The 23,435-nt window shown below is 42.2% G+C and overlaps 1 protein-coding gene across 4 annotated transcripts in view; it reads left to right on the top strand.

Moving 5' to 3' along the window:
* Positions 1 to 23,435, top strand: part of RFWD3 (ring finger and WD repeat domain 3) — a 46,121-nt gene that overhangs the window by 7,480 nt on the left and 15,206 nt on the right. For all 4 annotated transcript variants that reach the window (XM_003829523.6, XM_003829522.6, XM_055099327.2 and 1 more), the window contains 5 exons: positions 7,895 to 8,097; positions 10,821 to 10,891; positions 15,287 to 15,481; positions 15,556 to 15,647; positions 22,076 to 22,190. In XM_003829523.6, the coding sequence (XP_003829571.1) occupies positions 7,895 to 8,097; positions 10,821 to 10,891; positions 15,287 to 15,481; positions 15,556 to 15,647; positions 22,076 to 22,190 (676 nt within the window). The remainder of the gene's footprint in view (positions 1 to 7,894; positions 8,098 to 10,820; positions 10,892 to 15,286; positions 15,482 to 15,555; positions 15,648 to 22,075; positions 22,191 to 23,435) is intronic.

Raw genomic sequence — 23,435 nt, 5'->3', positions numbered from 1 at the left:
AATCACAGTTCACTGCAGCCTCGACCTCCCCAGGCTCAGGCGATCTTCCTACCTCAGCCTCTTGATGATTAACTGGGACTACAGGCATACGCAACCATGCCAATGTTTTCTAACACTGTGAAAATATTGAGATGATACTAAAAAGTGGTAGCTAGGTCATCTATTACCCATGTTTTACAAATGAGGAAGCTGATGGGATAATTTGTGATTTGGTTGTGATAAGGCTGGAATTGGAATTGTGCCTTCTGTATCTGGATTCAGCATTCTTTTTCATGGATCCTGCTGATTTTAATGTTGGGACTTGCCATGACTGTGGCTCCAGTGTCTGTAGTGCCCATCAAGGATGACAGATGCCTAGTTCTGTGTTGACAAGAGTTGCAAATGCATATTACTCTGGGTTTTTTTTGTTGTTGTTTTTAAGACAAGAGTCTTGCTCTGTCACTCAGGCTGGAGTGCAGTGGCGCAGTATCAGCTCACCAGGACCTCTGGCTCCCGGGTTCAAGCGATTCTTGTGCCTCAGCCTCCTAAGTAGCTGGGATTGCAGGCGTGCACCAGCAGGCCTGGCTATAGTCTGTTGTTTTAAGATGTCATTACTCACATTATAAAGGCAGGGTAAGATTTCATACATTTGTGTTATAGGTGAAGGTACCTTATGGTGTAATTTGGGGACCCTGCCAAAGTAAATGGGCTAACTTTCCATGGTTGAGAGTTGTGAGTGGTGTTTCCAGGAACTGGCTGACTGTCAGGAGGCCTCTTGCAAGTCCTCAGTCTTGCTTATCCATGCACTCATTCTTACTGGGGGACGCAGAGTGGATTCCTCTTGGTCAGGCACAGTGACTTGTATTAACCAACTTAAGGGTGACACTTATAAACCAGATGCCAACTTACAAAGAAAAACAGAACCACTAGAGAGCCAAACAGAAACCAAACTCTAGTGAGAAAATTGCTTGATGTGGCTGGGCATAGTGGCTCACGCCTGTAATCTCAGAACTTTGAGAGGCCAAGGCAGGCGGATCCCTTTAGGCCAGGAGTTCGAGGCCAACATGGTGAAACCCCATCTCTACTAAAAATACAAAAAATTAGCCGGGCATGGTGGCACACACCTGTGGTCCCAGCTACTTGGGAGGTTAAGGCATAAGAATTCCTTGAACCTAGGAGGCGGAGCTTGCAGTGAGCCAAGATCTTGTCACTGTAATCCAGCCTGGGTGACAAGAGTGACTCTCTGTCTCAAAAAAAAAAAAAAATTACCTATAGAATCTGCTCAGGGAATGAGTTATACAGAATTCAAATGTTGAAAGATGTCAGTCAAGCTATTTGGCAGCCATAATCTTTCTCCACAAAGGGAATAACCTAAACGGTCAGGAAGTGTGCAGTTCAGTGGAAATTACATCAGTTCTGGAGCCAGGTAAATGTGATTAAAACTTTTTTCCCTGAAGTATGACCTTTCGCAGGACTAATCACTTATAACTTCTGAATTTCTTGAGATAAATTTCTCAGTGTGGTGTTTGATATTTACTCATCTGACAGACTGTCCCTGGGCCTGGTGTTGAAAGCCTGGGCCAAGGTGAACAGCTTTTGACTCACAGTCAGCCAAGAAGCCAAAGCTATGGAAAGCTAAGTAGTGAGCTTATTCTTCCCAACAGGCTTAGCTGAGGTCACAAACTCCTTTCTGATTTGTTTGAGGCGGTTTCATTCTGGCAGCGGGGGTCATCACTCATTCATCAAATATTGATAACACTCCTCTGTGTGAGAGACTAAACTTTGCCCTAGATATATTGGTGAATAACACAGATCACAATATTGTTTTCCTGGAGCATACGGAGTCTAGGACTACAGAGAGTAGGGAAGGAACAAAATTCAAAGTTGGTAAGTGCAGGGAAGGAGGAGAATTTCTTGGGTTCTAAATCTGTGCTCCCAAAGAGAAACCCTAGCACTGCTTCCTGTTGGTTTTCACAGTTCCCCTTTCCTGTGTTCTTGCCTGACTTTGGAAATTCTTTGCTACATAAAAGCAATATTAAAGAGTGATTTTTTTTTTAATCGTCTATCACTTTTTTACTGGGTTCTATGTAGAATTCTATTGATATACGTGTCAACACCCTAACTCTAGTATGTATTTGATTAAATCTTCTTATAAAATGCTTTTCTTATGTGTTTAGTCTCATGGTAGCTATAGCTGCTGTTCACTTAGAATCTCAAGAAATGGAGTTGGTAAACTTGCTTAGCACTGTCTAAAAAGAAAACCTGGCTAGGCGCAGTGGCTCACACCTGTAATCGCAGCATTTTGGGAGGCTGAGGCAGGCGAATCACCTGAGGTCACGAGTTCGAGACCAGCCTGGCCAACATGGTGAAACCCTGTCTACTAAAAATACAAAAATTAGTCGGGTGTGGTGGCGGGTGCCCATAATCCCAGCTGCTCACGAGACTGAGGCAGGAGAATCGCTTGAACCCGGGAGGTGGAGGTTGCAATGAGCCGAGATTGCGCCACTACACTCCAGCCTGGGCCGCAGAGCGAGACTCCGTCTCAAAAAAAAAAAAAAGAAAGAAAAAGAAAACCTGGGTGATGTCATTGAAAATGGCAGAGTAAGGACCACAGAGAATTATCTCCATGGAAGTAGTGAAACAACTGGCAGGATTTGTCAGGATCAACTTTTTCATAATTCAGGAAACTGACCAAATGCTTACAGCAATCCAGGGAGTGATTATTAAAGAAAAACAGCTGAATCTCATTGAGCTCTATGGCATTCCTTATTCTTGTCACCTTCTCCAGCTCCTTGGTAGTCATGAAAAGCATCTGCCTGTAATCATAGTAAAAACCAGCAGCCTGGCAGGCACCAGAGGGATTGGAGCACCTTCAAAGCCTCATTCCCAGAGAATTATCTTTATATGACCTGTTGGTGGTTCTCTGGAAAACCCCATTTGCAAGACTAGTCTTGACTCAGCAATGCAGAGTGTGAAAAGCCTAAATCATTTTCCCTGGGGCCTGCCTGAGGTAATGGATATTCAGTGGGATAAGCAATAAACTAACCAATAAGAGGGAAAGGAAAATCTAGGAATGGGATCAATTCAGTCACATCTTCTAAGTCTAGTTCTCTTGCTGTTTCTAGCACATGTGCAGTTACTTCCTTAACTGAAGTCTTGAGCCCCTCAGAAGTCATCCATAAGAGTTGACATCAACTTCTTCTAAATTCCTGATAATGTTGATATTTTGGCCTCCTCCCATGAATCATGAATGTTCTTAGGGGCATCAAGGATGGTGGATCCCCAGGGCACAGTGGCTCATGCCTATAATCCCAGCACTTTGGGGGGCTGAAGCAGGCAGATTGCCTGAGCTCAGGAGTTCAAGACCAACCTGGCCAACATGTTGAAACCTTGTCTCTACAAAAAAAATTAGCAGGGCATGGTGTGCATGCCTGTAGTCCCAGCTACTTAGGAGGTTGGGGTGAAAGGTTCCAATGAGCCAATATCATGCCACTGCACTCCAGCCTGGGTGACAGAGCCAGACCCTGTCTCCAAAAAAAAAGAAAAAAAAAAAAAGAATGGTGGATCATTTCAAGGTTTTCAGTTTACTTTGTCCAGATCCATTAGAGGAATCACTGGCAGCTATCATCTTAAGAAATTAAAAAAAAAAAAATTAAAAAAAGCTTTTCCCCACAGCTAAGAGTCACAACAAAATATTTCTTTTCTTTTCTTTTTCTTTTCTTTTTTTTTTTTTTTGGCGAGACAAGGTCTCACTCTGTTGCCCAGGCTGGAGTACAGTGGTGTGATCATGGCTCACTGCAGCCTCAACCTCCCCGGGCTCAGGTGATCCTCGATCCTCCTGCCTCAGCCTACAGAGTAGCTGGGACTAAAGGCACAAGCCACCACACCCACCTAATTTTTTCTGTTTTTTGTAGAGATGTTATTTCATTAAAGTACTGAGATTACAGGTGTGAGCCACTGTGTCCGGCCTTATTTCTTAAATAATAAGTCTTGAAAGTTGGGCTGCAGAATATGTTATATTAACAGACATGAAAATAACATTAATCACCTTCAGAGCTCTTGGTTTACTGGGTGCATTGTCAATGAGCAGTAAAGGAATCCTTTTTTTCTGAATAGTAGGTTTCAACAGTGGGCATAAATTGTAAGACATACTCTAAACAGATAAGCTGTTATCCAGGCTTTGTAGTTCCATTTAGAGAGCACAGACATAGGCCGGGTGTGGTGGCTCACGCCTGTAATCCCAGCACTTTGGGAGGCTGAGGTGGGCAGATCACGAGGTCAGGAGATGGGTGAGACCATCCTGGCTAACACGGTGAAACCCCGTCTCCACTAAAAATACAAAAAATTAGCCAGGCGCCGCTGCACTGCAGCCTGGGTGACAGAGCGAGACTCCATCTCAAAAAAAAAGAGAGAGAGCACAGACAGAATAAATTTAGCATAATTTTCAAGCACCCTGGGATTTTCAGAACAGTAAAAGAGCATCGGCTTCAGCTGGGCATGGTGGCTCATGCCTGTAATCCCAGCACTTTGGGAGGCCGAGGCAGGTGAATCACGAGGTCAGGAGATCGAGACCATCCTGGCTAACACGGTGAAACCTCGTCTCTACTAAAAATACAAAAAAAAAAAAATTAGCCAGGCGTGGTGGCGGGTGCCTGTAGTCCCAGCTACTCGGGAGGCTGAGGCAGGAGAATGGCGTGAACCCGGGAGGCAGACCTTGCAGTGAGCCGAGATCACGCCACTGCACTCTAACCTGGGCGACAAAGTGAGACTGTCTCAAAAAAAAAGAGCATCGGCTTCAACTGAAGTCACCAGCAGCATTATCCCCTAACAAGAGAGTCAGCCTGTCCTTTGAGCCTTGAAGCCAGGCATTGACTTCTCTGTAGCTGCAAAAGTCCTACGTGGCATCTTCCAATAGAGGGGTGTTTCATCTACACTGAGAATCTTTTTAGTGTAGATACTTTCATTAATTGTCTTAGCTAGATCTTCTGGATAACTTGGTACAGTTTCAATGTCAGCGCTTGCTGCTGCTTCATGCACTTTATGGAGACAGTATGTTTTCTTAAACCTCATGAACCAGCCTGTGCTTTCTTCCAACTTCCTGCAGCTTCCTCACTTCTCAGCTTTCACAGAATTAAAGAGAGTTGGGGCCTTCCTCTGGATTAGGGATTCACTTAAGGGAATGTTGTGGCTGGTTTGATCTTCTTTCCAGACCACTAAAACTGTCTCCATATCAGCAATAAGGCTGTCTTATCATTCATGTATTCGCTGTTGTAGCGCTTAATTTTCTTCAGAAACTTTTCCTTTGCATTCACCACTTGGCTGTTTGGTGCAAAAGGCCTAGCTTCTGGCCTATCCCAGCTTTTGACATGCCTTCCTCGCTAAGCTTAATTACTTTAGCTTAGTGATTTAAAGTGAGAGATGCGTGACTCTTCCCTTAATTTGAACACTTAGAGGCCATTGTAGAGTTACTAACTGGCCTAATTTCAGTATTGTTTTGTCTCAGGGAATAAGGAATCCCAAGGAGAAGGAGGGAGGGGAATGGCTGGTGGGTGGAGCAGTCAACATACACAACATTTACTGATTAAGTTCACCATCTTATATGGGTGTGATTCTTGCACACCAAACTTGTGGAAATTACATAACACACTCCTAAATAACAGAGGAACAAACAAAACCCAACACAGGCAGACAGAAATAATAAAGGTTAGCATATAAATAAATGAAACAGAGAATAGAAAAATGAGAGAAAATGAACTAATCAAGAAGTTGGTTCTTCTAAAAGATCAACAAAATTGACAGACTTTTAGCTAGACCAACCAAGAAATAGAGAAGACTCAAAATACTAAAATGAAGAATGAAAGAGAGGACATGACTCCCAAATAGGAGGGGAAATGACTGCTTGTGGATACAGGGTCCCTTTTAGGTGTGACAAAAATGTTTTGGAACCAGATAATGGTTATGATTATGATTACATAACCTTGTGGTTATGCTAAAAAAAAAACAACAACACTGAATTGAACACTTTTAAATTGTGGATTTTATAGTATATTAATTATATCTCAATTTCCAAAAAAGAAAAGCAACTTGATTGCTATTTCTCCTTTCGGTTTACTGACATTTCTTTTTTTAAAAGGTCAAAAAATCTTCTGTCTATTGAGTTGGACACTGAGTAGTGTTTATTTTGTTCTAGTTAGCATTCAGTCAAAGCCCTAATTCATCAATAAATTGCAGCCAAACTATTAGGAGTCAAAATTTTTCTGTGTAAGCAGTCCCCAACAATGTTTCTGGGTAATAATCAATATTTTATTTAATGTCATAATTATTAAAACTTCTAGTAGGTCACCTGTCAGTAATACTTAGTTGCCCTTTTGTTTTAATTTTTTTTTTAATAGAGATGGTGTCTTACTTTGTTGGCTAGTCTGGTCTCAAACTTCTGGCCTCAAGCAATCCTCCTACCTTGGCTTTCCAGAGTGCTGGGATTATAGGCGTGAGCCACCAAGCTCAGCCATTTTTTTAATTTTTATTTTTTCTTCTTATTTTTTTTTTTGAAGATGGAGTCTCTCTCTTGCCACCTAGGCTGGAGTGCAGTAGCACAATCATAGCTCGCTCACTCTCTGTGGCCTCAAACTCTCGGGCTCAAGTGATCCTCCTGCCTCAGCCTCCCAGGTTTTTTGGGTGTCATTTTTTTGTTTTTTTGTTGTTGAGACAAGTCTCACTCTGATACCCAGGCTGGAGTATGGGCACCATCATGGCTCACTGCAGCCTCAATCTCCCAGGCTCAAGCCATCCTCCCACCTTGGCCTCCCAAGTAGCCGGAACTACAGGAGCACACCACCATGCCTGGCTATATTGTGTATTTTTTGTAGAGATGGGGTTTCACCATGTTTCTCAGGCTGGTCTCGAACTCCTAGGCACAAGCAGTTTACCCACCTTGGCCTCCCAAAGTGCTAGGATTACAGACATGAGTCACCGCAGCTAGCCTAATGTGTCTGTGTGTGTGTGTCCCTAGATCCTTCCTCAGGAACTCCTGGTTTTTAGTATAAGGTTTTATTAATTTGTCTGGGTGTGGTGGCTCATGCCTGTAATTCCAGCATTTTGGGAGGCCAAGGTGGGTGGATCATTTGAGGTCAGGAGTTGGAGACCAGCTTGGCCAACATTGTAAGACCCTGTCTCTACTAAATATAAAGTTTCATTAATTCTGTGACAAAAGTGGCCTCAAACTCCTCAGCTCAAACTGGAGTATGCTTTGTTATTCCAGGAGTTAGAGAAACTGAGGTACAGTAGTGGTTATTTTAAACTCAGCCAGCCAAGATATATTTGGAGTGTTAGATTTGGCCCCAGGTCTTCTCATCATTCTAAGTTATTTTGTTTGATGCCATATTATCATTTATGTTTTTTATCTTAAAACTAACATTATTTAAATTTTAAAAGAAAAATACTATCCTAAAATGAGAGATGAAGAAATTACAGAAGCCAGACCCTGTACTGTACTCCAAAATACCTTGGTCTGGGTGACTGCAATAGCAAAATCCCATGAGGCCATATTTGGGCAACAAAGCCCTTTTTCTTCTTGCTAACCCTCCCTTTTCAGCCACCTAATACCAGCATACAGATTGCTGAGTTTGTCCTTTAAAGATACTGACAATATGGCCAGATGCCAGTAAAATAGAACTAGCTTTTAACGGAAGGATCAAGCTCCTTTGTGGGCTAATGTAGCAGTGGTTGAGTGGTAAAAAATAATATCTAGGAGGCCAGTCTCCCCCCCTTATCTGCTATACCTGCTTCAGCTTTCAAAGGCAGCATTTAATGGCCTGGAGATGGGTTGAAGTGATAGGATTTACTTCAAATCACTATAGATTGTTTTCGTGATGATAGTTCATTGTACTATAATTCCGTTGTCTTTCTGTGTACATAGGTTGAGAGCACCATTGGATGCTTACTTTCAGGTGAGCAGGACCCAGCCTGACTTGCCAGCTACCACTTATGATTCAGAGACTAGGAATCCTGTATCTGAAGAGTTGCAGGTGTCTAGTAGTTCTGATTCTGACAGTGACAGCTCTGCAGAGTATGGAGGGGTTGTTGACCAGGCAGAGGAATCTGGAGCTGTCATTTTAGAAGGTCAGTATTTTACCCAGGTTTGGACTCACAAGGCTAACATCCATGAAGCTTAAATTTCGGAAGGCTAGAAACTAGATTTGTGCTTTGACACTTTCCCTTTTCTCCCCTAAATGTTGTGGCTTCCTGTTTTATAGTATAGAGCCTTCACTGGCCATAATTATGTAGAGAGGATTTGATCTGACTTACAGCTTAATGTAATTTGTGACCCAGTGAGTTAGTCACTTTGTAATGGCATTTTGTATTCTCTTTCACTTTTTCAGACATCTGAGAAAGTAGATTCTTTTTTTTCTTTTTCTTTTTTTCTTTTTTGAGGCAAGCTCTGGCTCTGTCCCCCAGTGACAACTGGAGTGCAGCGACAACAATCTCAGCTTACTGCAACTTCCGCTTCTTGGGCTCAAGCCATCCTCCCACCTCAGCCTCCCCACTAACTGGGACTACAGGCACACCCCACCACACCTGGCTAGTTTTTTAAATTTTTTGTAGAGACAGAGTTTTTCCATGTTGCCCCGGCTGGTCATAAACTCCTGAGCTCAAGAGATCCACCTACCTCAGCCTCCCAAAGTGCTGGGATTACAGACATGAGCCACTGCACCCGGCCTAGATTCTTTATTTAAAAGAAAAGTTTTGTAAATTCAGCACCCTGTCCAGGCTGACACTTTCAAGTCCTAGTATAATGTTATGTGTTATGCAAGTGGAACTTTATTTAATAGTCGTAGGCAGAGACCCCTAAAGTAGATGTCCTGCTTACGTTAAAAACTTTCTGATCCCCAGAGGGCGCTCTTTCAGTATATTTTACCACTGAAAGAATATTCTTGGATTATGAATTGAAATATAATAAATCAATGAAAATCTTTAAGTTCATATTTATATAATTTTCCAAAACCTCATTTATCACTATCGTAAGTTGTTAGAACCCCAACTAATTACTCTAAAAACTAGTAAATAAAGGGTCAGGAATATATTAATATTTTGCCTTCCTGTATAAACTGTATTTTGGACAATCAGTTGATGAAGTGGGTTTTTTTGTTGTTTTTTATTCATTTGTTTTTTTTGAGACAGGGTTACACTCTGTCCCCCAGGTTGGAGTGCAGTGGCACGATCACAGCTCACCGCAGCCTTGACCTCCCAGGCTCAAGCGATCCTCCCACCTCAGCCACCTGAGTAGCTAGGACTACATGTGCATGCCTCCACACCTGGCTAATTTTTTGTAGCTATGGGGTCTCCCTATGTTGTCCAGGCTTGAAGGTTTTTTTAATAGAAAAATTTCAGCTAATTGCAGCAGGAACGATAGAAAAGTCATCATTTTGTGACCCCCAATTAAATTATATATCTAGGCAAAGATCATCAGTGGATCCTAAAACCATTAGGTTGCAGGGTTGATGGGATTCCTTTTAATACAGGGACCAGGGTGATACCACCTGAACCCATTGGTCAATCTTAGCATCTTAAAAAAATAGGACAGCAAGACCATATGTGCCTCTAATGTGCTGCAATCAGAAATACTCATGCCACTTAGGAAGTACTGTATACACACACACACCAGCCCCCCACCCCCATTGCCAAAAAAAAAAAAAAAGCCCTGAATCTACTCAAGACTGTTTTCTAACAACCAGTTTGCATAGTTTGTAGAAACAGGGGTGGAGGAACAAGATAAATAATACCTCAGAGATGTAATCATTTAAATTAAAAATGTAGAGCAGTCTACAAATGGAACATCTTTCTAGACCTAAATATATATGGAAATTTAACATATTGTGAAGGGAATATCTCAAATCAGTGGGGACAATTTTTAATGTTTTATGTAACAGTAAACCAACATAGTTTATGATTCCACTTACATAAAATGTCCAGAAAAGGCAAGTCTACAGAGACAGTATTAGTGGTTGCCCAGGGCTGCAGATGCAAATGTGGATTGACTCTAAATGGGCATAAAGGATCTTTGTGGGCTGATAGAAATATTTTAAATTGGGTTATGGTGGTGGTTGCACAATGCTCAGTTTATTGTATATAAAAGTTAATTTCATGAAGAAGCAGTCAGCCAAATCCAGGATGTGTAGGACATTTCATTAGACAAATGACCTGACAAATCAATGACAAACAGAGGGGAAAAAAATAGGTGAGGGGGAATTGTAATAAAATGAAAAAGACTTAAGAGACATCACAAGCTCAATATGGAGACTTTTTTTGGATTCTGATTGCAATAAATCTGCAAAGAGCAGCTTTAAAACTATTGGGAAATTTTGAATATGAACTGGATGCCTGGATATTTAGTGGTATTGGAGGATTATTGTTAATATTGTTAGGTATAATAATTATACAGTGTTTATATAAAAAAAGAATTCTTATCAGTGTTGCAGAAGTTTTTGCAAGTATAATGACATTTTAAGGTTTGTTAAGTATTCCAACCAAAAGAAAATAATGGAATGGGGGCTTAGGTGGAACAAGATTGGCAAAATATTATTTTTTAAATTGAGTGATGGGTACTTGTGGCTTAACTATACTGTTCTGTGTACTTTTATGTATGTTTGAGAATATTCAAACTAAATTTTTAAAAATAAATTCACTGATGGTACCTGGGGAAATTGTCATCCTTTTTGCAGGAACACTGTCAGTTAGAAATGGGAAGCTGTAGTGAGTCAGGCTTTCTCCTGCTAGCTTCTTATACCTGACATATCTTATTTTGTATTTTACCTCTCCTATCATTTCTGGAAATGACTTGGCAGAGCAACTAGCAGGTGTCTCAGCAGAGCAAGAAGTTACATGTATCGATGGAGGCAAGACCCTCCCCAAACAGGTAATATGAACATCATTTTTTTTTAATCTATTTATTTATTTATTTATTTATTTTTAGAGACTAGGTCTCACTCTCACCCAGGCTAGAGTGCAGTGGTGCAGTCATAACTCACTGCAGTTTCAAACTCCTGGGCTCAAAGGATCCTCCCACTTCAGCCTCCTGAATAGCTGGAACTACAGGTAATGCCACCACACTCGGCTACATTTTTTATTTTTTGTAGACAGAGTCTCACTATATTACCCAGCTGGTTTCGAACTCCTGGGCTCAAGGTATCGTCCTGCCTCGGCCTCCCAAACCATTGAGATTGTAGTCATGAGCCACCATGCCCAACCTGAATATCCCCTTTTTTTTTTTTTTTTTTTTTTTGAGATGGAGTCTCACTCTGTTGCCCAGGATGGAGTGCGGTGGTGCAATCTCAGCTCACCACAACAACCTCTGCCTCCCGTGTTTAAGCAATTCTCCTACCTCAGCCTCCCGAGCAGCTGGGACTACAGGCACACGCCACCCCGCCCAGCTAATTTTTGTCTTTTAAGTAGAGATGGGGTTTCACCATACTGGCCAGGCTGGTCTCAAACTCTTGACCTCGTGATCCACCCACCTCGGCCTCCCAAAGTGCTGGGATTATAGGTGTGAGCCACCGTTCCTGGCCTCTGAATATCCTTTTAAATAAAAAGTTTGGGTTTTTGGCTGGGCACGGTGGCTTACACCTGTAATCCCAGCACTTTGGGAGGCCAAGGCGGGTGGATCACCTGAAGTAGGGAGTTTGAGACCAGCCTGGCCAACATGGTGAAACCTAGTCTCTAACCAAAGTGGGGCTGCAGGTTAAAATGGGAAGCTTGAAGGCTTTGTAGGCAAGAGGTCCAGGTGTGGATCCTATCCCAGTTACTCATTATTTGTGTGACTGCTGTCTCTTAGATTTAAAAATGGGGAGGGAGGAGTATTGAGGATAACGTTACTGTCCTGTCTAGCCAACAAGGTTAAGTATCAGTTGAAAAAATAGACATAAATGTGCTTTATAAATTGTTAAGCACATTCGCCAGGTGTGGTGGCATGCGCCTATAGTCCTAGCTACTTAGGGAGTCTGAGGCAGGATTACTTGAGCCTGGGAGGTCAAGGCTTCAGTGAGCCATGATTGTACCACTGCACTCCATGGCAGCAGAGTGAGACCCTGTCTCAATAAAAAAATTAAAATTAAAAAAAATCAGGCAGAATATGGTTAGTAGGTGATAATTTTTATTTTTAAAAATAATGGGCTGGGCTCGGTGGCCCATGCCTATAATCCCAGCACTGTTGGAGGCCGAGGTGGGCGGATCACCTGAGGTCAGGAGTTCAAGACCAGCCTGGCCAACATGGCGAAACCCCATCTCTAGTAAAAATGCAAAGATTAGCTGGGTATGTTGGCAGGCGCCTATAATCCCAGCTACTCAGGAGGCTGAGTTAGGAGAATCGCTTGAACCTGGGAGGCAGAAGTTGCAGTGAGCCCAAATAGCGTCACTGTGCTCTAGCTTGGGAGACTGAGCACGACTTCATCTCAAAGAATAGTAATAATAATGTTGGCCGAGCGCAGTGGCTCACACCTGTAATCCCAGCACTGTGGGAAGCCAAGGTGGGTGAGTCTCCTGAGCACAGGAGTTTGAGACCAGCCTGGCCAACAGGGTGAAACCCCATCTCTACTAAAAATACAAAAATTAGCCGGATATGATGGTGCATGCCTATAGTCCCAGCTACTCGGGAAGCTGAGGCAGGAGAATCACTTGAATCTGAGAGGCGGAGGTTGTGGTGAGCCGAGATTGTGCCATTGCACTCCAGCCTGGGTAACAGACCAAGACTCCATGTCAAAAAAAAAAAATAATAACACCTATACATCATTGTCCTCAGTATGAGTTATTTACATCTGCTGTGAATTCTGCCAATGTCAAAACATCATTTATCATTTTTTGCATATTTCTATGTGCTCTTTGTGTTTTTATTTGAGTCTGGCTCATTTTTCCCAGCTTAGTACATCTTGGAGAGCTTTCTGTTATCAGTACGTAAAATTGAATCTTTTTTTTTTTTGAGACGAGTATTGCTCTGTCACCCAGGCTGGAGTGCAGTGGCATGATCTCGGCTCACTGCAGGCTCCGCCTCCCAGGTTCACACCATTCTCCTGCCTCAGCCTCCCGGTTGCTGGGACTACAGGCGCCTGGCACCACACCTGGCTAATTTTGTTGTTGTTGTTGTTGTTGTTGTTGTTGAGACGGGGTTTCACCGTGTTAGCCAGGATGGTCTTGATCTCCTGACCTGGTGATCCGCCTGCTTCGGGCTGCCAAAGTGCTGGGATTACAGGCGTGAGCCACCATGCCTGGTCTCATCTTATTCTTATTAATAGCTACATGGCATTCCATCATACAAATAAATTTTGAGTTAATTCTTTTCTTTCCGCCTCCTGAGTTCAAGCGATTCCCCTGCCTCAGTCTCCCGAGTAGCTGGAACTACAGGCACACGCCGTCACGCCTGGCTAATTTTTTGTATTTTAGTAGAGACGAGGTTTCACCATGTCAGCCAGGATGGTCTCAATCTCCTGACCTCATGATCCGCCTGCCTTGGCCTCCCAAAGTGCTAGGATTACAGGCGTGAGCCACCGCGCCCAGCGAATTAATTCTTTTCTTATCATGTAAAGCATGGTTGGTGTATGGTGGCACACGCCTGTGTTGTCTCAACTACTTGGGGGGGTAATAATACTTTTTTTCTTTATATAAATCACGCTACACTGAACTTTTTTGAGACAGGGTCTCATTCTGTCCCTCATGCTGGAGTGCAGTGGCACAATCATAGCTCACTGCAGCCTCAATATCCCGGGCTCAGGTGATGCTTCTACCTCAGCCTCCTGACTACTTGGGACTACAGGCATGTGCCACCACACATGGCTAATTTTTTAAATTTTTAACAGAGACAAGGTCTTGCTATGTTGTCCAGTCTGGTTTCAAACTCCTGAGCTCAAGCAATCCTCCTGCCTTGGCCTCCCAACGAGCTGGGACTATAGGTGTGATTACTACACCTGGCCTGCTTGGAACAATCTTATATAATTATCTTAGAATATATTTGTGACTGGCTGGGCATGGTGGCTCACGTCTGTAATCCCTGCACTTTGGGAGGCCAAGGCGGACGGATCGCGGGGTCAGGAGATCGAGACCATCCTAACTAACACGGTGAAACCCCGTCTCTACTAAAAATACACAAAATCGGGCTTGGTGGCAGGCGCCTGTAGTCCCAGCTACTCAGGAGGCTGAGGCAGGAGAATGGTGTGAACCCGGGAGGCGGAACTTGCAGTGAGCCGAGATTGTGCCACTACACTCCAGCCTGGGCAACAGAGCGAGAGTCTGTCTCAAAAAAAAAAAAAAAGAAAATATTTGTGACTATGATCATGGGCTGCATAATAGTTCAGTCTACGACAGACCACATGTATGATGGTTGTCCCATTAGATGATAATACCAGGCTGGGCGCAGTGGCTCACACTTACAATCCCAGCACTTTGGGAGACCAAGGCGGGCGGATCACTTGAGGTCAGGAGTTCGGGACCAGCCCGGCCAACATGGTGAAACCCACCACCGTGCTACAGTTGCCTACAGTATTTGGTACAGTAACATCCTATACAGGTTTGTTGTCTAAGTATGTAATAGTTTACACTGTCTAGGTTTATTTAAGTACCTCTGGGATCATTCAATGACGAAATCGCCTAAAGACGCATTTCTCAGAATGTATTCCCATTGTCAAGCAATGCATGACTATATATCCGTGAGGTATCTCTAGCAGAGAGATTGCTATGCCAAAGGAAAGATATATGTGTTTTAATTTTCATGGATAATGCCAAACGGTGCTCCAGAAATGTGTGCCACTTTACATTTAAGGCAACAGTATATAAGCATGTCCATATCTTATTTACCCACAACAGTGCTTGGTGTCATCAGACATCAATTTATACCAGTCTGATAGATGAAAAGTGGTCTCTTTAATTTGCATTTCTTTAATTATAAGCAAACACTTATTGACCATTGTGTTTTCTTGTAAGCATTTGTATCCTTTGTTTTCTTTTTTTTCCCCTCTGGTACGCATGAGTTAAATATTTTATAGCTGCTATTCTTTATATGGATAGCTGCTTTTCTTCCTTTGAGTGAAGGAAAAAGTATCCAAGAATTTTATAAGATTTAAGAGTAGTATAGTTTTCATAGCTTATATTTTGTGACATTGCATTCTAGAAAGAATGACAAGTGATTCATAGGTGTTACAAGTGTTCTGTAGCCCTTTTAATTGTTTGTATCATTTTTTTGCACTTCTGTTAATTTCTTAGTTGCACATCTTCTTCAAGATTGATATTACATTTTCTCTAATTTGAATATATTCTGCTTTCCATCTAGCCATCTCCCCAGAAGTCTGAGCCTCTGCTACCTTCTGCTTCTATGGATGAGGAAGAAGGGGACACTTGTACAATATGTCTGGAACAGTGGACCAATGCTGGGGACCACCGGCTCTCAGCATTACGTTGTGGGCATCTCTTTGGGTATAGGTGCATTTCCACGTGGCTTAAAGGACAAGTACGAAAATGTCCCCAGGTAAGGACACATTAACATGTTAAGTCAGGCAGATTCCTAGAACCACTCTAATTATGTCCTATTGGGTTCTTTAGTGCAACAAGAAAGCCAGGCACAGTGACATTGTCGTCCTTTATGCCCGAACCCTGAGAGCTTTGGACACTAGTGAACAGGAGCGCATGAAAAGGTAGGTGGTAAGAGTATGCCTGGCTGGAATGTTCCCTTTTGGTTCATTGTAGGCACATCTGAAAAAGAAGTTATGAGTCACTCGTAGTGAGGTTTTACTTGACCTGTGACTTGTGATCTCTGGGGATCATTGGCAGTCTGTCTTACACTGTTATTTATAATTCATGTCTGATCATCTTCTTAAGGAAGTCTGCATCGTTTGCCTTATGTAGAGCATTAAACACAAGGATCTGGCACGTTACTTCTGTTGCCATTTTTGCTTCTCATATCCCTGACCACCCCCCACCCACAGCAGTTCTCCATACAGAAAACTCATAAGTGAAGCTTTGCACATGCAGTGCAATGTAAAAAATTACCAGGATTTCGGAAGCACAAAACAGTTGCTAGGGCCGGGCATGGTGGCTCACGCCTGTAATCCCAGCACTTTGGGAGGCCGAGGTGGGCAGATCACAAGGTCAGGAGATCGAGACCATCCTGGCTAACATGGTGAAACCCCGTCTCTACTAAAAAATACAAAAAAATTAGCCGGGCATCGTGACGGACGCCTGTAATCCCAGCTACTGAGGAGGCTGAGACAGGAGAAGGGCGTGAACTCGTGAGGCAGAGCTTGCAGTCAGCCGAAATTGCACCACTGCACTCCAGCCTGGGCGACAGAGCAAGACTCCGTCTCAAAAAAAAAAAAAAGAAAAAAAAGCAGTTGCTAGTAACACCACTCAGTATATGCTTCAAAAATATTAAAGAACATACACACCATTGAGAGAGAGGTACAGTGACATGGGTTCACACTTTACTGGTTTGGATGTACACAGGCAAAATCATTTTGAGACATCCTTGGAAATGTGTCTCTAAAGCCTTTGATCTAGTAATAATTGTTCAGGCATTCTAAAGAAACATTGAAGGCTGTGTACCAAGATTTACTTAATGAAACTTCATTTAGCATTGTTAAAAATCTAAGGCAAGGGGATTGCTTAGTTGAATGAACGGTGGTGTATGCATGAACAGAATACTATACAATGTTGAAATGTGCATATGTTGTCCTGTGGAAGGATGTTATTAGTATGATTGCATTTTTGTGAACTACAAAAAAACGTAAGGCTGGTGCGGTGGCTCACTCTTGTAATCCCAGCACTTTGGGAGGCCAAGGCAAAAGGATTGCTTAAGACCAGGAGTTCAAGACCAACCTGGCCAACATAGATCCTATCTGTATTTAAAATTTTTTTAAAAGAAATAAAAAAAGCTCTATAGGTAGTCACTGTACAGATTATTTTAGTTTTCTTCCTTGTTTTTACTCATTTGGTCCAACCAATACTCACTTGTAGCATTTTTAAATAATGGAAGATGTGTACAGAGAGGAATTTTGTTGAAAAGGCAAAATCTATAGGTGTGGCTGTAATGGGTGATTATATTTAAAAACAATTCACTGATTACAATAAGGAATTAGTATACTCTCCAGCCTCATTAGAAAAAGTGAAGAGTTTCAAAATGCCGATACAGACTAATAAAACGAACAGCCTTGTACCCAGTTTTATCAGATCTTAATGTTTTGCCATATTGCTTTGAGCCTTTTTGAAAATAAATAGGCTGGGTGTAGTGGCTCATGCCTGTAATCCCAGCACTTTGGAAGGCCGAGGCAGGAGGATTGCTTGAGACCAGGAGTTTGAGAGCAGCATGGGCAACATTGTGAGACCTTGTTTCTAATAAAAATGAAAAAAATTATCCATGTGTAGTGGTACACACCTGTAGTCTCAGCTACTCAGGAGAGAGGATTTCTTCCAGGAGGTTGTGGCTGCAGTGAGCTATGGTCATGCCACTGCACTCTAGCCTGGGTGACAGAGTAAGAACCTGTCTCAAAAAAATAAAGATAAATCTGTTGACCAGGTCAAGAAGGAAAAAAAGTAAAGAAAATTTTAAAGAAGAAGAAGTTAATTATAGATTCAGTAGAAGGGCCAGGCACAGTGGCTCACACCTGAAATCCTAGCACTCTGGGAGGCTGAGGCAGGCAGATTGCCTGAGCTCAGGAGTTTGAGACCAGCCTGAGCAGCATGGCAAAACCTCGTCTTTACTAAAAATACAAAAAATTATCCGGATGTGGTGGTGCGTGCCTGTAATCCCAGCAACTCGGGAGGCTGAGGCACGAGAATCGCTTGAACCTGGGAGGCGGAGGTTACTGTAAGCTGAGATTGCGCCACTGCACTCCAGCCTGGGTGACAGAGCAAGACTTTGTCTCAAATAAAAAAAGGTACACTAGAAGGCTTCCTGTGAACTAAGTTCTTAATTCCATAGAGAACTACTTTCATGAATTAGGTGTTCAGCATTCCCAAGAGTTATTATGTATTTGATTAGCTGTATATGTATTTGTAAATTATACATAGTATGATATAGAAAGTTTTGTTTTGGTTTTTGGTTTTTTTGGTTTTTTTTTTTTTGGAGACGGAGTTTTGCTCTTGTTGCCCAGGCTGGAGTGCAATGGTGCAATCTTGGCTCACTACAACTTCCCGCCTCCCAGGTTTAAGCAATTCTCCTGCCTCAGTCTCCCAAGTAGCCGGGATTACAGGCGCCCTTCACCATGCCCAGCTAATTTTTTTTGTATTTTTAGTAGAGACAGGGTTTCACCGTGTTGGCCAGGCTGGTCTGGAACTCCTGACCTCGTGATCAGCCTGCCTTGGACTCCCAAAGTGCTGAGATTACAGGCGTGAGGCACTGCACCCGGCCAGAAAGTTTTTATACTGTATGCAAATGTTATGTTAGATTATAACTTTTTCTTCTGTAGCTTGCTTTTTTGCTTAATTTTATGCTTTGGGAGTATATCCTAGTTGATACATGGGACTCTAGTTTTTTTCATTTCAATTTCTTGATAATATTCTAGTTCTCTAGTCAAAATTAATCTGTTTAGGCCAGGCGTGGTGGCTCACACCTATAATCCCAGCACTTTGAGGGGCTGAGGTGGGCAGATCATCTGAGGTCAGGAGTTGGAGACCAGCCTGGCCAACATGGTGAAACCCCATTTCTACTAAAAACACAAAAATTAGCCGGGCATGGTGGCACGCACCTGTAGTCCCAGCTACTCGGGAGACTGAGGCAGGAGGATAGCTTGAACCCAGGAGGCAGAGGTTGTGGTGAGCCGAGGTCGCACCATTGCACTCCTGCTTGGGCAACAATAGCGAAACTCTGTCTTCAAAAAAAAAAAAGAATTATCTGTTTGTGTTTTACATTGGTAGACATTTAGGTTGTCTCCACTTGTTAATATTAGCCATGCTGCAGAGAGGTCTAGCAATGGAATTGCTTTATTATAGGGCACATTTAATTTCAGCTTTACCTAAATATTGTCAAATTACTCTTCTAACTTACACTTTTCTTGTTTAAAAAAAAAAGGAGAGATTTCTCATTTTTTCATACCTTTGCGAATTTTATTTATTTTGAGACAGAGTCTCGCTCTGTCACCCAGGCTGGAGTGCAGTGGCGCGATCTCAGCTCACTACGACCTCCACCTCCCGGGTTTAAGTGATTCTCCTGCCTCAGCCTTATGAGTAGCTGGGACTACAGGCACCCGCCACCACGCCTGGCTAATTTTTTGTATTTTTAGTAGAGACGGGGTTTCACCATCTTGGCCAGGCTGGTCTTGAACTCCTGACCTCGTGATCCATTCACCTCGGCCTCCCAGAGTGCTGGGATTACAGGCATGAGCCACTGCGCCTGGCCAAAAAAATTTTTTTAAAGACAGGGTCTTGCTCTATCACAAAGGCCAGAGTGCAGTGGCGCCATCAGATTCCTAGGCTCAAGCAGTCCTCCAACCTCAGCATCCCGAGTAGCTGGGAGTACAGGTGCATGCCACCACACCTAACTTATAATTTACTAAATAGTATATTTTTCTGTACAAATTTTCATTGCTACTTCTATCCTTAATTAAGTTTCCGGGCGGGCGCATTGGCTCATGCCTGTAATCCCAGCACTTTGGGAGGCTGAGGTGGGCAGATCACAAGGTCAGAAGTTCGAGACCAGCCTGACCAACATGATGAAACCCTGTCTCTACTAAGAATACAAAAATTAGCTGGGCGTGGTGGCACACACCTGTAATCCCAGCTACTCAGGATGCTGAGTCAGAAGAATTGCTTGAACTCGGGAGGAGGCGGAGGTTGCAGTGAGCCAAGATCACGCCACTGTACTCCAGCCTGGGCAACAGAGCAAGACTGTTTCAAAAAAAAAAAAAAAAATTAAGTTTCCATGTATGAATGGGCTCCAGTAGTCCCCCCTTAGCCACAAGGAATACATTTCAAGAGCCCCCAGTGAATGCCTGAAACCATAGTATGTTTTTTCTTATACATACAAACCTAAAGGTTAATTTATAAATTAGGAACAGTAAGAGATTAACAATAATAAATAATAAAATAGAGCAATTATACCAGTATACTATAGTAAGTTATGTGAGTGTGGTCTCCATCTCTCTCTCAACATATCTCGATATTTGTAGGTTGTGGTTGATCACAGATATCAGAAACCATGGAAAATGAAACTAGATAAGGAGACACTATACTCTTTTGTTCCACAGTCTTTTTGTTAATTCTTTCTCACATATTCCAAGCTATAATTTATTGTAGCTTTAATATATGTTCCCCCACTTTGTTCTGCAAAAGTATTTTTTGCTATTTTTGGCATTGTTCTTCATATTAATTTTTTAAAATTAATTGGTTAAGTTCCATGAAAAAAACCTTTGGGATCTTGATTGAAATTGCATTAAAAATTATTATAGGGTAACTTGAGAAGTACCATCTTTATGATAGTCTTTTCAGTCATGAACATTATGTAATATCCTTCCATTTATTCACTGTTTTCTTGTGTCTTTCACAAGTGTATTTTGCTTCATAAAGATCCTGCCTAGCCTTTTACTTTACAGTCACGTGCTGCATAATGACCTTTGGGTCAGTGACAGATTGCATATACGATGGTGGCCCCATAAGATTATAATGGAGCTGAAAATTCTGTTGCGTAAGTGATGTTGTAATCATTGAAATGGCTTAGCGCACTGGGTGTAGTAGCTCACACCTGTAATCCCAGCACTTTGGGAGGCCGAGGCAGGTGGATCACTTGAGGCCAGGAGTTTGAGACCAGCCTGGGCAATATGGTGAAACCCTGTCTCTACTAAAAATACAAAAATTAGCTGGGTGTGTTGGCAGGCGCCGGTCATCTCAGCTACTTGGGAGGCTGAGGCAAGAAATCTCTTGAACCCGGGGGGCGGAGGTAGCAATGAGCCTGGATCACGCCACTGCTCTGCAGCCTAGGCAATGGAGTGAGACTCGGGCTAAAAAAAAAAAAAAAAAAAGTCTTAGCTCAATGCATTACCTTTTCTATGTTTAGATACATAAATACCATTATAGTACAATTGCCTATAGTATTCATTATGGTAACATACTATACAAGTTTGTAGCCTGGGAGCAACAGTATATAGCTTAGGTGTGTAGTAGGCTATACTGTGTAGGTTTCTGTAAGTACATTCTGTAATGTTTACATGACGAAATCACCTAACAACATGTTTCTCAGAACATGCCCACATCATTAAGCTGCACATGACTGTATTTCTAGATTGCTGTTAAAATTGTTGTGAATGAATTTTTTAAATTACATTTACTAATCAGTTATCTGATGAGGACTGCTGTTGATCTAATTTTTTTGGTCTTGAGTCCAGCAGCCTTGCTAAACTGTAATCGTTTTGGGGGTTCTCTTAAATTTGCCATAAAAATTAATAAGGGCAGCTTTATCTTTTCCAATTTTCATCTTTTTCTTGCATATCTTACTGGATTGGAATTCTGTGTTTGCATTTCATATTTTGAGACTGTTTTTAAGTACATATAAATACATGATTGTTATTCTTGGTGAATGTGTCCTTTTATGATACATTGTTCCTCGTTATGCCTATTTATGCTTTTTCCTTAATTCTAATTGGTCTTTCCTTTGTTAATATTTGCTTGATGTCTACTTTTGCTCTTTTTAACTTCAGATTCTTTTTTGGGTTATATTATTTGAGTATCTCATGAACAACCAACAGCTTACTGTTTTCTTTTTAATCCAGTAACCTTGGCCTTTTAACATGTCAGTTTAATCTTTTATAATTTGCCATAGCTGAACACTAGATTAACTCTGTTCTCTTGTTTTGCCTGTGGCATTTTTAGTCCCCATTTTCTAGTAATAGTCAAATTCCTGACCATCACTCCCTGCTTACCCTAAAACCTGTTTCTGGAGAGATTTTTCTCTTTTTATATTTTATTCACTATCATAACATATTTACAGCTTTTTCTCTTTTTATATTTTATTCACTATCATAACATATTTACAGCAAAGAACGTGCATCATAGCATGAACTTAACTCTGCCACCTTGATGGGAAGTCTTCTGTAGCCTTCCTAATCCCCACTTGTTGCTGGCTTTCCCCCTCTAGTTCCCTACTGAAGGAACAGATGCTAAGGAAACAGGCCGAGTTAGAATCAGCACAGTGCCGACTCCAACTGCAGGTCCTCACTGATGAGTGCACTAGGCTTCAAAGGCGTGTTCAGGTACGTTTGTCCTTTCTAATCCAAAGAACTTTTGGAATAGGAATGGAAGAGGAAGCTAATGTTAGTTATGTTCATCTCAGAAACAAATAGGATTTGCCAAGTTGTTTAGGAAATGAACATGACCAACTCCTTATTTTATTTCTGATTAGGGCATCTGTTCAAAACTTACTACATACTTTATGATGAGGTCTACTATAGTCTGAATTTTATTTTTTATTTTTTTGAGGCAGAGTCTCACTCTGTCACCTAGGCTGGAGTGCAGTGATGTGATCTCGGCTCACTGCAACCTCTGTCTCCTGGGTTCAAGCGGTTCTCCTGCCTCTGCCTCAGCATCTCGAGGTGCTGGGATTACAGGAGCCCACCACCATGCCCAGCTAATTTTTGTACTTTTAGTAGAGACAGGGTTTCACCATGTTGGCCAGGCTAGTCTTGAACACCTGACTTCAGGTGATCCGCCTGCCTTGGCTTCCCAAAGTGCTGGGATTACAGGCGTAAGCACTGCACCTGGCCTTACAGTCTGAATTTTAGAAAAAATTAAATAGCCAACCAAGAATTCCAAACTTGTTTAAGTAATTTTACCTTCCTAAATCTACCAGTAAAATGAGGGCTTTACCAGGAGTTTGAAGATTACAATGAGCTGTGATTGCACTACTGCACTCCAGCCTGGATGCCATGGATGACAGAGTGAGACCCTGTCTCCTTTTAAGTTTTTTTTTTTTTTAAAGGACTTTAAACGAAACCACCATTAAGGACTTTCAACCCTCATATTATGATTCTGTGCTCTCCTTATTTCACTTGCTTGTTGAAATACTGTAAAAACTCAGCAGTTCTGGCCGGGCGCGGTGGCTCACGCCTGTAATCCCAGTGCTTTGGGCGGCTGAGGCGGGTGGATCACCTGAGGTCAGGAGTTCAAGACCAGCCTGGCCAACGTGGTGAAACCCCATCTCTACTAAAAATATTTAAAAATTAGCCGGGCGTGGTAGTGGGTGCATGTAATCCCAGCTACTCAGGAGGCTGAGGCAGAAGTGCTTGAACCCAGGAGATGGAGGTTGCAGTGAGCCAACATGGTCCCACTGCACTCCAGCCTGGGTGACAGAGTGAGACTCCGTCTTAAAAAAAAAAAAAACAAAACTCTGCAGTTCTCTAGGATTCATGTTAACACTTTCATATAATGGATAAGAAATCTTCCTGTAAAAGATCAAGGAATTGTGTTTGAGGGGAATATCAAATTAAAAAGCTTTGTAT

This window comes from Pan paniscus, chromosome 18 (assembly GCF_029289425.2).
Source record: "Pan paniscus chromosome 18, NHGRI_mPanPan1-v2.0_pri, whole genome shotgun sequence".
NCBI lineage: Eukaryota > Metazoa > Chordata > Mammalia > Primates > Hominidae > Pan > Pan paniscus.
The sequence above is the reverse complement of the archived record's forward strand: the minus strand, read 5'-3'. Positions and strand labels throughout refer to the sequence as shown.